Raw genomic sequence first — 14,358 nt, forward strand, 5'->3', positions numbered from 1 at the left:
AGGAGGAATAGGATAGAGCTGGGGGCAGGAGGAATAGGATAGAGCTGGGGGCATGATTAACAGGACAGAGCTGGGGGCAGGAGGAACAGGATAGAGCTGGGGGCAGGAGGAACAGGACAGAGCTGGGGACAGGAGGAACAGGTTGGAGCTGGGGCAGGAGGAACAGGTTGGAACTGGGGGCAGGAGTAGCAGGTTGGAGGCGCTGGGCTGGGGAGCAGGCAGGGCTGATCCCACCTGGTCCTCCCTGGAGCCTCTTGCCTGCTCTGGCAACCAGTGGGGAGCCTTTAAGTGCTGCGAGTTGCCATGAGGTCTGCAGCTTGGTGTGGTGGCACTGGGGGTGGGTCTCAGAGCAAAACCTTGGGAGACCTACTTGAAGAGGGACACCTGACCATGCTTAGAGGCTGCAGGTCCTCACCCGCCCTCCCCTAAGCCCCTGTGACCCCTCCCTTCCCAGGTGGGCTGCCTGCCCTGGGCCTGGAGCTCCAAGCCCAACAGTTCCCTGGTGGTCCTTTCATCCGGGGGCCAGCGCACAGCCCTGCCCACCCTGCCCTGCGAGTCTACGCACCATGCCCTGCTCTGCTGCCTGGTGGGCACCCTCCCGCTAGCCATATTTTTTCGGGTGTCCTCCTTGCCAAAAATGATCCTGCTGTCCGGGCTCACCACGTCCTACATCCTCGTACTGGAGCTCAGCGGATACACCAGGACTGGGTAAGTGTGTGGCTCCTAGAGAAAAAGGCCTAAGCAGAGGTGCTACTGAATCTGTGTGTATAGATATGCATTATAAGCTTCTGATTTCAGAACTAGTCAAGATGAATTGTATACCATTTTTTTAGTTTGGTGACGGTTTCTCTTCAACCCAAGTTCTAGCAAGTGATTCTTGGCCAAGGTAAATGCCAGCAAGCTGTTTTTGGGTGTCACCACCTGAGGGTCACTCTGAACGGTTCTTGGGTTTGGTGGCAGAGTCTTGCCCTGGAAGCTCGGCACTCACTTGGCTTTTCTTCCTCATCTTCCCCCAGGGGTGGTGCCGTCTCCGGGCGCAGCTATGAGCCGATTGTGGCCATCCTGCTCTTCTCCTGTGCGCTGGCCCTGCATGCCAGGCAGGTGGACATCAGGCTGAGGCTGGACTACCTCTGGGCCGCACAGGCAAGACGAGCCCTTTCTGCTTTCTGGTGGTGGGGGATTTGGAGGAGGAAGCAGCCTCCAGCAAGCATCTGGCGGGGGCTGCTGCAGACACCCACACACCGTATGGCCTTCAAAGGGCCCTCCTCAGCAGCGTGCAAGGCCAGGCACTGTCCGGGGATGGAGGAAACCTGTGCTGGGGGGTGCAGGGAGTGGGAGCCACACCCTGTGGGAAGACAGTTCAGAAGGTTGTGGGGTGCATGTGATGGAGACCTGCCTGATGGTCAGAGTGCGGCTCTTTCTCGAGGCAGTGAGTCCCGCTTCCCTGAACAGTGTGTGCAGTGGTGGTGCAGAGGGGCTCAGCCTCTGCAGGGCTGCGTGGTGGCAGCAGGTCTCATCGGGGTCATTGGGAAACACAAGAAAATGCCAAAACTCTCACCACCTACTCCAAATTTAGTAGGTCAGCAGGTGGGGGCTGGACGTCTATATTTTGACATGTACCCTGTGGGAAATTCTGATGCAAGAGGCATAAGCACCCCTCTTTGGGAGACTCCATGGGGTAACAAACATGTGAGCTGGCCTCAGGTCCCGAACATCTGGGTACAAGGCTGGAGAGGAGTAACGCTTTCCTGAAGTCAGTAGGTAGCTTTCTGTTTGGACATGATCCTGGCAGTGACTGCCAGATATTCACCTTGAGTTCCTGCCGCAGAGCCACAGCAGGGGCGTACCTGTGTCCACCCCATGGCCAGGGGCCAAGGCAGCGTGTGGGGGCTGGTGTGAGCATCTTCACACCAACTCCATACTCCACAGGCCTCCGGACAAGCATTCAGGACCAGGTTACCTGGGTTCAAATCCCATTTGTGGGATTTGCAAACTGTTTCACCCTGGGAAAATTGCTCCTCCTAGGTTTCCTCCCCTGAAAATCGGGAATGAAGGCTGATGAATATCAGCTTTAGCAAGAGATAGTCTTATTTTGACACCTTTAGAATAGCTCTTCACTGTTGGAGCTATTTGATCTCATTCAGTGTTCAGAACAGCACTGCCTAGGAGCTGGAATTACAGACAAGAAAGCAGGGGCCACTAAAGTAACATGCCAGAGTCAGGCAGCCAGAAGGTGGCTGAGCTGGGATCTAGCTGCCATCTGTGTGACCTTTGGGTAGGCTCTGAACCCGTGGAGAGCGCTGTGTCTGGGGCCAGGCGGGACAGGAGCATTTTCACCCTAGGCCTACTCTGCAGCCAGTACTGAAGGCAGGCACTGCCCAGAGTTGGGGTGCAGACACGAGACAGGCACAGCCCAGAGGGTGGCCAGGAGGAAGCGTGGCCAGGACCAGCTGAGGGCTCACTGTGGGAGCAGGACCAGCTTGCTGCTGGAGTCGGGAAGCCTGTCAACTTCTTGTCTTTGTTCCTGAGGCTGACTGGGCATCAAGCCATGCAGTTAAGTGACCAAAACCCTGGTCAGCAGTAGCAGGGGTGACAAAGGTTGGGCCTGGCATCAGGTAGTCCTCGTCCTGAATTCCGGCAACTCCATGTAGGGTCTGTGTGACTTTAACCAGTGATAGGTCAAGCTGTCTTTCTGCTTCAGCAGTAAAATGGGGTGAGAACCCTAATCCAGGTGTGCAAGAAATAACTGAAATTCTCTTCCTGATGTCCTTGGCCACAGGCCTTGTGCAAAGTAGGTGCTTGGTGAGGCTGAGCAGCCCTTTGTCTGGCAGCCTGTTACTCTGTGGTGAGCCATTTTTTGGGGGATCTCTTTCTGGGAGGGAGGGTTAGAGTAGGGTGAAGGGTAGGCGTGAGGAGCATCCGGAGGCAAGTTATCACTCATGAAAAAAAATGAACACAGTTGTTTCCTCTAGTTTTATTCATCTGGAAAAGACAGAAGCATCTCAGTGGGTTTATGTCAGCATGACAGGGCAGGATGCATATTTAAAGTGATGGAAATTAGGTTGTTGGTTTGAGGAAGCAAAAGAAAGAACATATACATACATCACACACACACACACACACACAGTCTGTATGTGTATCTATATACATGTGTTCACAAATGCTTGGTGAAAAACATGGCTTATTTTTTCCTTCGCTGTATAATAGCTTTGTTGACATATATTTCACATAACACAATTCACTTGTTTAGTGAACAGTGGTTTTCAGTATACTCACAGTTCTGCAACCATTACTATAATCAATATTATAATATTTTTATCTCTGTCAAAAGAAACCCATCCTCATCAGTTAACACTCCCCATTTCTCCTCAACCCCCAAACCCTACGCAACTACCAGTCTACCCCGTCTGTGGATTTTCCCATTTCATTTATTCTTCAGCCTGTGTATTAAGTTAGTGCCTGTTCTGGGCAGAAGACATTCCTGTATCCTACTAGATGGAGCTCTGAGCTAGCCTTGCAGGTGGAGAAGACCCAGATTCCCGAGGGACTCATGATCTGGCGCTGTCTTCACTGCATTCCTGAATTCCAGGTTCCGGAGTGGGCGGGGGTTGCTGAGAATCCTCGCCCTTTGACCCCTCCTGGGGAAGTGCTGCTGTGTGGTTGGCTTGCTGTCAGCAGGGCTGTCTGGACAGAACAGGCCCTAACTCCTGCTGTGGAGTGGGAGGGGACCCTGGTGGGGGCATAAATACATCTGCATTAAGCTGTTCTTGCACTGCTATAAAGGAATATCTGAGACTGGGTAATTTATAAAGAAAAGAGGTTTAATTGGCTCACAGTTCTACAGGCCGTACCAACAGGCACCAGCATCTGCTTGCCTTCTGGGAAGGCTTCAGGGAGCTTTTACTCATAGCAGAAGGCAAAGCGTGAACATACATGTCACATGGTGAGAGCAGGAGCAAGGGGTTGTGGGGGAAGGTGCCACACACTTTAAAACAACCGGATCATGCGAGAACTCTTGACTATGGCGAAAACTCTATCGTGAGGATAGCACCAAGCCATGAGGGATCCGCCTCCATGACCCACACACCTCCCACCAGACCCCACCTCCAACACTAGGATTACATTTCAGCATGATATTTGGCGGGGACAGGTACCCAAACCGTATCAACATCTGAATCTGACTTATCACCAGAGGAATGCAGGCTGTGGCGGGAAGTGAGTGCTCACACCAGAAGGCCTGACTGCGGCCACAGTGGGTTTGTGAGGAAGCAAAGCCAGGCATACTGGACAAGAGCCAGTGTTTCTCTGGGCCTTGTGCGATGCTTCAGATTCAGCTACGGGAGGATGAGGGATGGGGTTGAGGGGAAAGGGACAAGGAACATGGCAGAAAGAGGGAGTTCTTCAGCAAAAACTGTAAGAGGAGTCAGAGCCCAATCACAGGGGCCATTGCTCCCTCTAGGCCCCCTGTGGGCAGTAGAGCTGCAAAGGGAGGACGATAGGCCCTGATCCCTGTCTCCAAAGGTGGTCTGACAGTGGAGTGTGACACAGAGCCCAGGAGGCAGGTGGGAGTCCTGTGACTCACAGGGGCCCTGAGGAAAGCAACTTGCATGATCAGGGGTTGGCAGGAGGGCACCTCAGAAGTGGTCGTATGGAGTCTGGCCACAGTTGGCCATCAAGTGAGGGTGCAGAGTGGGTCTCCAGGGGGCTGTACATGTATCACAGCCTGGGCTGACAGCAGAGGGCACACTCTAACGGGGTGAGTTCAGGAGCCCTGATGATGCTTGGACTATTTGAAAGACAGGGGCAGGCACAGGAGTGCCCCAGGCTGATGTGGCACCCGGGGCAGCCACAGTGGGAACGGGCCCTAGAATCAGGGAAAAGGGAGGGCTGCCTGACAGGATTCACCACCTTCAGCCGAGAGACACAGCCAGTCCGCAGCAACCATGCCAAGAAGAACCGGGAATGCTCTTCTCCCTCGCTACTGGCCCCTGCTCCTGCTCCTGCTCCCCATTGGCCAAACCTGGCCGGAAGTAGGAGGCCCAGGACCCTGTTGGTAGAGTCCTTGGACTAGCCTCCCTGGGACAGAACCGGTGGGGAATGGACTGCAGATACAGCACATACTTGCCCTAGAAGGGAGATCTGGCCAGCTGCAGTTTGCTAAAGCCACACCAGGTAATGGGAAAAGAGCCTCTTTATGATGGGCTGTGTTGCTGAATTTGGTCTTAGTTTGGCTCCGGCTGGCTATCCAGGGTGATCCAGCTGGCTGGTCTGAGAGGATATGTTGACCCAGCCGTCAGCTGGCCTCTCGGGTTCAGATCTTTTAGTCGCAAAAACCTACTCAGAGCTTGAGAAGAATGGACTTGGGATGAGCTAGAACGATTGGAACAGCCTGGGCCCATGAGATCTAGGGTTTCTAGGTTATTTACTAGGGTGCCTGATTGGCTTCTCTCTCAGACAGCAGAGTTGGGCCTTGGCTGTGACTCTTCCAGTTGAGGGATACTTCTGGGAGAGACATTTTCTCTCATCTGGGTTGACATGGCTTTTTCTTGGCTTTGGTGTTCTTTTAAATGTTATTAAATGCAATATTTGACCCTGCCATGTTGTTCTCCATCCAGTGACACCCCCTAGCAATGCCCAGTGAGCATACCAGTAATTTTAGGGCTAGAATGCATTCCTGGGCCTTGGGGTAGCCCGGGCAAGTCTGCGGATCTTTGTGCATGCGTGTCACAAGAAAGGGTTGCCCAAATGGAGTCCACTGCCATGTTTGTCTGCAGATAGGTAACAACAAATGCCACCTGCTTTCCCATAACCCTAGCAAAACACAGAACTTTCTAGACTTTGCCTGTTTGCCCTTGGACATTTAGGTATGTAGTACAAACATTAGAGTGCCTCAAACTATTGCAAAATTGCCAGGCCAAACACTAGGTAGGTTAATTATTTACAGAGACTGGATTGGTTGTTCAAACCTGCACAAACAGGCTTTTCCCTTGGGAGGCATCTTCAGCCTCTTTGCCTGTAACTTTTGTATGCTTTTGTTCCAGTGTCATTTCTTTCTTTGCATTCAGTAGATAATCATCATGGCAATTATAATTTCAATGTTTATGCTATTTAGTATAGAATGCAGTTAAAACAACTTATTTCTCTACCAATAAATGCTTAATTCGATGGTAATTCCCATTTTGCAGTTGCCATTATTAACATTTAGAGGGAAGGTTTCCTAAGATGTGGTCATGGCACAGACATGGAATTCCTGGTGGCAGAAGCCAAGTTAGAGACCTGGTTCCACCTCTTACTCTGGTCACTTGTCTTCACACATGTGACAGTAACACTTGTCTCAGGGGGTTGTGGAGGAGTTTATGTCATATAAAGCCATGGTCATCATGCTTCTTGGATCCCGAAATGTTGTACGCTTGTTAGTCGTCATCTTGTTCTCTGTCACTGCCCATAGGTTTCACATCTGGCCTTTGGGTGAGTACATCCTCACAAACAGCTTTTATGGAGGGACAAATGGTTCCAGATGTATCCCAGCTGCATCCTGCAGCACACTTCTGTGGAAACCCCTAAGGAGCCAAACCTTGGTGTGTAACCTCAGGACCCCACATCCATCAGGCCCCACACCCACCGGAAGCACACCCTTTGTCCATCTGAGAGTGCACCCTCAGCCTCTGGCAGGCATCCACTCTGGACCTATCTATGCACATAGTGTTACCACCTGCCTCATCCAACAGGTGCTTATTGGGCACCAAAGTAGACCTAATCCTGTGCTGGGGATGCTCACATGGTTGAGGTGTAACCCCCGCCCTCAGGTGCTCATGGGCTGTTAAAGGAATCAAACACAAGCCACAGAAAATTTCAGTACAGTGAAGGGCGTGCCATGTAAAATGTAGACAGGACCCTGATGCAGGCAGGTGGATGTGATATCATTTAAATATAATACCTCACCCCTGAGGCTTAAAGGATGAGTAGGAATTAGCCAAGGGAAGGGTAGAGTGCTAGGTGGGGTAAGTGTGTCTGTCTCCTGAGATGCTTGTTTTTATTGTTATTTTAAAAAATCGGTTCATAATACTGTATTGTGTACTTGAAATTTGGTAAGATAGTAGATTTTAAGTGTCCTCACTCCCCCAACCCTGGACACACACAAATGGTAACTGTGGGTGGTGATAGATGTGTTAAGTAATTTGATTGTAGTAGTTGTTATGCAGTGTATACATATAGGAAACCATCATATTGCACACCTTGGATATATACGGTTTTTGTTTGTCAATTAAATATTTCAAAATAAAAGAAATACTAAGCACACAAAGACTTACCAAATCTGGATCTCAAGAGCAAGAAATTAAATGTTGGTCAAAGGGAAAAAAGGGTCTTTCAGTAATGTTAAAGGGTAATAAAGGGGTCAATTTATCAAGAGGACATAGTCCTAAATATTTATGTACCTAAAACAGATCATCAAAATACCTAAAGTAAAAATTGATAGAACTGCAAGAAATTCTTCTATCTATAATTATAGTTGTAGTTTCCAACATCCCTTTCAAAAAGCAATAGAATTGCTAGACAGAAAATCAGTGAGGATTACAACACTTAAGAACACTGTCAACCAACTTGACTTAATTGACATTTATAAAACATACCGTCAAACAGCAACAGAATATGCATTCTATTCAAGGACACATGAATATGAACAATACAGCAAATCTCAAGAAATTCAAAAGGATTCAAATCATACAAAGTATGTTCCTTAACTACAATATAGTTAAATTAGAAGTCCATAACAGAAAGATCTCTGAGAAATCCTCAACTGAAGAATGTACTTCTTAATAACTTTTCGTTCAAAGAAGAAATCAAAAGGAAAATTAGAAAGTAATATGAGCCAAATGAAACTACATATGAGATCAACATTTGTGGGGTTCAGCTAAAGCAGTACATGGAGGAAAATGTATAAAACAAAGCACCTATATTAGAAAAGAAGAAAGGACTCTCTCAAATCACCTTAAGAAGCCAGAAAAGAGGAAATTAAACCAAAAGTAATCAGAAGAAATTAAATAATAGAGACCAGTTTCTATAAATGTTTAAGGAATAAAATAACAGGGAAGTATTATAATCAGTTTTATCTCAATAAAATTGACAACTTACAGGGAAGGATACAGATTCTTTGGGTCTTGCTTTTCGCCTTTGTTAAGAAGAACCAGAGGAGCATTAATTCTCAGACTAATTGTGTCCACTCCTGAGGCAACCAGACAAGCATTAATTGTTAGACTAATTTTGTCCAAAACCCTTGGATATATACGGTTTTTGTTTGTCAATTGAATATTTCAAAATAAAAGAAATACTACGCTCACAAAGACTTACCAAATCTGGATCTCAAGTGAGTGCTAATCAGTACTCAACTAGAGACTTGAAGAGACCCGAACACTCTGTTCTCTCTGGTATTTTCCCTTTGAACTCAAGCTGCCTTGGGCTTCCAAGCCCCCTAGCCTTGTCAAATCTGGGAGACCCCCAGGCTCCACATGCACTGCCTCTATCTGCGGCCTGGAAACTCTCCCAGCAGTATACTGGGCCATTGTAGGCCTCATCACTTATTCCCATCACTCAAGGATCGCTATCTTTCATTGCCTCCTGTCCAGTATTTGGAAAGCTGCTGTTTTGTATAGTTTGTGTGGTCTGCTTGTTGCTCCTAGGAGGGCAAATTGAATCCCCGTTACTCCATCTTTTCCAGAAGTGGAACTTCATGTGGCCATTTAAGTGTCTTTGACCCCAAAACTGGTCATTATCCCCATGTAACAGGTGAGGGCCAAAGTAAATGGCCAAAGGTCAGAACCGAAATCTGCCAAACCCTAAATGGGCACTCTCATGGATGCCATGCAGAGCATGTCTCAGAAGCCTTCTCCTGCCAAGTTAAGTACCATCCAGAGTGGAATGGCTTTCTGGTGAGAGCTGTCTTTAGGCAGAATCCTGTGAACGCAGCCAAGAATTAGAAGTCCTCAGCTCTGAAGCCTATGCTGCTCCCTCCACAGCAGTCAAGATTTCATATGCATTTGTGGGTGGAGGGTTTCTCTGAAAGGTTAGATCTGGGTTAGAAGGACCCAGCGTAACTTCAACATAAAGCAAAAGCTCCAAAGACCCCAGAAGTTGCTTTCTGCCCACAGTGTGGACTGTTTGTGGAGAGCAGTGTGGTGGCAGTGTGGCAGTCACCGTGCAGCAAGAAAGAAGATGTCTGTGGTGTGTCTCAATGCCGTGTTGGGCTTGAGCATGTGAAGTTCACGTGCAGGCCCTGACTTGATCGCAGCACAGTTTTGCTTATCTATGACCAGCCTACAGAACTCAGTTCTGCTAATGCAGGCACCTCAGTGTTCTCAAGAGTGTGGAAAATAGCACCTCAATTCCTCCCTGGTTCGAAAAGATAGAGAAATGTGGGGAACTCCAGACTTTCTGATGAGGAAATGGATCCTTCTGCTTTAAGGTACCAGAGGCTGTCTGAAACAGCAGACCCACGAGACATCCCCTAGGACATCTCTTCATCACGGCGTGTGGCTGCTTTGCAGTTTTTTCTGTATGTGTGTGCAATGAAAAATCCAGATTTTCTATAACAGTTTGTGTTACGTTTGTAATCACAAAGACACACATGTTTAGCACAGTTAGTGTCCATGTGGAGTGACCAGGGCCACTCTTGCCTGGCTAGTGGTTGTGGAAACAAGGGAGCTTGTGCTGGCAACATGTGCTCAGGGCCAGGCTGTCAGCCCTCCCCAGGACCTTTCAGCTTCAGAGTGCTCCCCTGTAGGATGGCCTCCCTCACATTCTGAGTGGGTAAATTCACAGTGGCCTCCTCAGCTCTGAGGCCTGTGCTTCTCCCTAGGCTCTGCTGCATCTTGCAGGTGAGTTAACACAGACATGCCCACAGGCTGCTGCTGCTGCTAGTCAAGGGAGGAGAGGAGAGGAGACTCGATAAGGAGAGTGGAAGACAGAATGCCATGAAGACCCTGGGCAGGTGTTTTTCGCTCCTCAGAAAGGAGTAATTTATTCTAATTAAGGGGCTGAAGGAGGACTTCCTGGAGGAGGTAGCATTGGACCAGGCCTTTCACTGTCCCAAGAAATGCTGACTTTTCTGTAAAGGATAATTTCGGTAATTCTCTGGTTTCAATGTCTGACATTTTACCCTGGAAACTTCAGTCACTGAAACTGAGCTTGATCAGTTTCCGGCAGATCCTATCCCCACATTTTATGTTGGCGTAAGTGGAAATTCAAAGCTAGGAAAGAGAACTGTCACAGGGCCTTCACTTCATAGACAGACAGTGTGTCTTCTGCTTATGGAGGCTGGATGCTGTCTTCCCAGCCTTGGTTCCCTCCGTGTACAGTGAGGGTGGACCTCGTGGATCACTGAGAGCAGATCTCCCAGGAGCAGGACCAGCTGCGCCCACTGCAGCCTCATAGCTTCACTGTTAGCGCGAGCTCTCTTTACCTTTTTTTCTTGAGACGGAATTTTGCTCTTGTCGCCCAGGCTGGAGTGCAATGGCGCAATCTTGGCTCACCGCAACCTCTCCCTCCCGGGTTCAAGTGATTCTCCTGCCTCAGCCTCCCAAATAGCTGGGATTACAGGTGTGTGCCACCACGCCTGGCTAATTTTGTATTTTTAGTAGAGATGGGGTTTCTCCATGTTGATCAGGCTGGTCTCGAACTCCTGACCTTAGGGGATCCACCCGCCTCAGCCTCCCAAAATGCTGGGATTACAGGCAGGAGCCACTGCGCCTGGTCCTCTTTACCTTTTAAAGTGGCATACCCATCTTGCTTCCTGTCTGAAACACTGGACACAGCCCTGCCTTTAACTACTATGTTGACTCATCCTAAGAAATGAAGAACTACCAAGCATTTCAGCACAGCAAGACTTTCAGCTCAGAAGCTCATTAGGAGTAAAGACTTCATTGTCAGAAACAGAGCCAGCCTCTGCATTCACCACCGCCGGCTTCAGCGTTTCTGTAGGGGGTGGATGTTGGATAGTCCTGGTATATTAGAGCTGATTTGCCATGCAGCTCGTGAACTCCAATTCCCCCAGCTATGACATCACCACAGCTTCATTTACACCACGGGGCCATGAATGGGACAAACACATCATGAGGGCTGTGGTCTGCCTTTTTATTTCTTGGAAAGAGAAATGCAACAAGATGCTAAGTATTTTATAGAAACCACACATGCATGTGGGCATGCACACACAAACACACATACTTTACAGACACACATACACACACACACACACACACACCACTCATGGACTTCCCAGGGCAGGGTGAACATGTCCATGTGCATACCTGCATCCACACATTGTAACTACAGCATTTGAAGGTTTATTCTCTCATTGTCTAATTAGAGTCAGGGATAACATTTTTAATTCATTTAATTGTTCAAATTTAAAATTGAGATTTCTCTTTAATGTAGTAGAATAATGTAAATCACATTTCTCATCATGAAGCCTTAATGAAATGCATTTTTGATCTAAAAAGAGCTTTTCATCTGTTCTATGCTAAAAGGGAAGTGGAGCTGATTGGAGCAGCAGGCAGCAGGGGCCTGCATAAGAGGCCTGGGGTTAGGGGATGGCATTGGCAGGACTTGGTGGGTCTGAAGTGCTGAACTGGGTGCTGGGTGAACAAGGACGCTGGCTTGGAGGCCCTGGTGTTCAGCTTAAGAACACCTGCACCACACTCAGCCTGCCCCATGCTGTAAACAGTGCTTGTAAAGTCTGTGCGCTGGCTGGAAAAATAATTAGTGAGAAGCAGACATGTGTTCATGATATGTGGTCCCTGAGGTGGCCGCACAAAGCTCAGTGGGAGCTGAGACCTCTCTCCATGCCTCATCCTCCCATCAAGCTGGTCATTTTCGTGCATGACCATGGTCCTACGGTTTGAGAACACAGAGCTAGGAGCTGGCCCTAGAGGGACCCTGGTAGGCTCAGGTTCTGTGCTCACTGCAGCCGCTGAATTGATAGAAAAAAACTGCACAAAATAAAACAACGGTCATTCTGTGTTTAAAGTACAGTCTTTTGAGCACAGAGCAGGGACAGCCAGTTGAATACCAGCTCATGGTGAGAGGCCTGGGGAGTTTGCTGGGAGCCCTACATTTGGCTAAAGCCTTGCCCAGTGCCCTGCCTAGGAGAGGCCTTAGCCACAGCCCAGCTTGCCTGGACATCCAGGCAGAGAGGGACCTTCAGACCAGTCACCAGTAAGAGGAGTGACCAAAGAAACTGAAAGTAGGACGTAAGGTGAGGCCTTTTCAGTCCTCCCATCCTGGTACAGCTGGTCTCTGGAGCACACTGAGGACAGAACCAGGGCCTCTGGACAGAAGATCCAGGGAGGGAGATTTTCATTCAACGTATGTTGTCCAGCGGCTTGAGAGTTTGAGGCTGGATGAAGCTGACATGTACAGTAGTGAGTCCGCCATCTCTGTGAGGTGTTCAAGGAAATGCAGATAACTGCTCAAGGAGATGAGGTAGACTGGATTCATTAATTACTTTAGAGGTAAGATTACCCCTAAAAATGCTTCTTGGAATACTGATACTTGAGGGAGATATCAAAGCAGCCTCCCCAGCAGCCAGAGGGAGAGCCGCGGACAAGGTGGAGAATATGTGGTGGTCGTGCACCTCTGCTGGGGAACGGGAAGGTGGGAGGCTGGTAGTCGATAGGGGCACCTCAGGGACCTAACTACATGGGAGGGAAGGAGAGTGGAAAAGTGGGAAATATTCCAGAGTTCAGCCCTGTAGAATTGCTGCCTACTCCTGGCACTCTTGAGTTGGGCTAGGTTGCGCTGCAGTCGCAGGTCTGAGGGTGTCAGTAGTGTTCATCAGAGAGGGCGAGTCCTCTTCTCACTACATGTCTGGTGCAGTTCAGCGAGAGGATCATGTCATCGTTGTCCTCCAAGAGTCAGGCCCGTGGACACTGGAGCTTCCTCAGTCCCGCAGTACAGAAGGGGGGCTGTGAAGTCGAGGCTGGCCACGGAGGGTCCAGCTGGAAGCCCCCCCTTGGTCTCCCTGGTCTTCAGGGGCTGGGTCTGCACAATCCTCTTGGTCCCTGAAAGTCAGTGGTGAGCCTTAGAGACTTCTACCCCAGAGCCCTGCAGGGAGGAGAGAAACCACTGGCATCCATTCCGGGGAGACTCACTGGGTCAGGGCATGCAGCTCTACCCCTCTGGTGTTTCTGCCCGCTTGATGACAGTTATGGGGCCACTCTGGACACATGCACCTTGCCCAGCCTGCCCAGCGCGGGCCACCCTGAATCTCAGGATTCATCCATCCTTGGAGCAGTGACACCATGCAGAGACGTGCATCACCTCTTACTTGCTTGCTCTGATCTTCCTGTGTCCCGGTGGCATGGGTCACAGAGTGCCTCTTGCTTAAGGGAAAACCAAGTGTCAAAGAAGCTGAACATGAAGCATTTCAGCCCCAAAGTTAGAGACTAAGTTCCTCTAACCTGAGGGCTGAAGACTATTGTCTTAGCTGCTGCTATGCTTGGAGAAGTTCCTTTCCCTTTGCACTTTCCCAAAAGGAGGTATTTGTGTACCCTGGGATGCCCGCAAAGAGGGGTGTGTGCACCTCAGGACACCAGATGGTTCAGTGAGGTTTGGGGAGAGGGCATCAGAAAGTCTACTTATAGTGATTGTATCTGAGAATTAAGAAACGTTCTTTCCTGATGTTGAAGAATGAACTGGCAGTGCTGACCTGACACTGGCCAGATGCCCTGTGTCACTTGCAGGAGGGAGGCAGGGACATCACTTCCGAGACGGAATGAGGACAGGACCACCCTCCCTTGGCTGTTCCCTTGTAGGAAACACGTTATTGATTCCAGGTTCTGGGGTTACTGGTCTTGTTAGTTAGATAGAAGACTCTGTCAGGATGACTGTGGGAGTCACTCATAGCACATGTCGGCACACGGGGAGTTGCCAAGTTATGCTGTTTGTTATTTTGTTCTCTTTTCCAAATGACAAGCACTGTAGGCTGTGAACTCTCTGAGGCATCATGTAACTATCACTAGAGGCATCCTGGTCAGTGATTTCTGAAACAGAAGGACACTTGAGAAGGGAAATGCCTTTTGAAAGAAACTGCCATAAAGAGAACATTCTGAATATGGAGGTTGGATGGACACGTGATTTTGTTGACAGGAATAATGTGTGGTGCCCACTACTCTTTCTTAAAAATAGAGTTTCCTGGTGGGAAAATCTTATAGACTGAGAATTTCAGTGGATTTTCATCACATTTGTTAAAATATATAACAATACAATTTGTGCTTGGTTCATGAAAATAAGTGGCACAGGGAAAGATGGATGTTTCCCAGTCAAATTTCAACAAAGACCTTTGCATTTGTGGATGGATTAAGAGAT

General features: G+C 48.9%; 1 protein-coding gene across 4 annotated transcripts in view; it reads left to right on the forward strand.

Annotated features, from left to right (window-relative positions):
- The window catches only part of ADCY1 (adenylate cyclase 1), a 148,741-nt gene that overhangs the window by 112,806 nt on the left and 21,577 nt on the right, over positions 1-14,358 (forward strand). For all 4 annotated transcript variants that reach the window (XR_007724071.1, XR_007724072.1, XM_050783368.1 and 1 more), the window contains exons 13-14: positions 455-708; positions 1,017-1,143. Coding sequence is in view for 2 of the 4 variants with exons in the window: in XM_050783368.1 (XP_050639325.1) it covers positions 455-708; positions 1,017-1,143 (381 nt within the window). In the remaining 2 variants the exon portion in view is untranslated. The remainder of the gene's footprint in view (positions 1-454; positions 709-1,016; positions 1,144-14,358) is intronic.

Source organism: Macaca thibetana, chromosome 3, assembly GCF_024542745.1.
Source record: "Macaca thibetana thibetana isolate TM-01 chromosome 3, ASM2454274v1, whole genome shotgun sequence".
NCBI lineage: Eukaryota > Metazoa > Chordata > Mammalia > Primates > Cercopithecidae > Macaca > Macaca thibetana.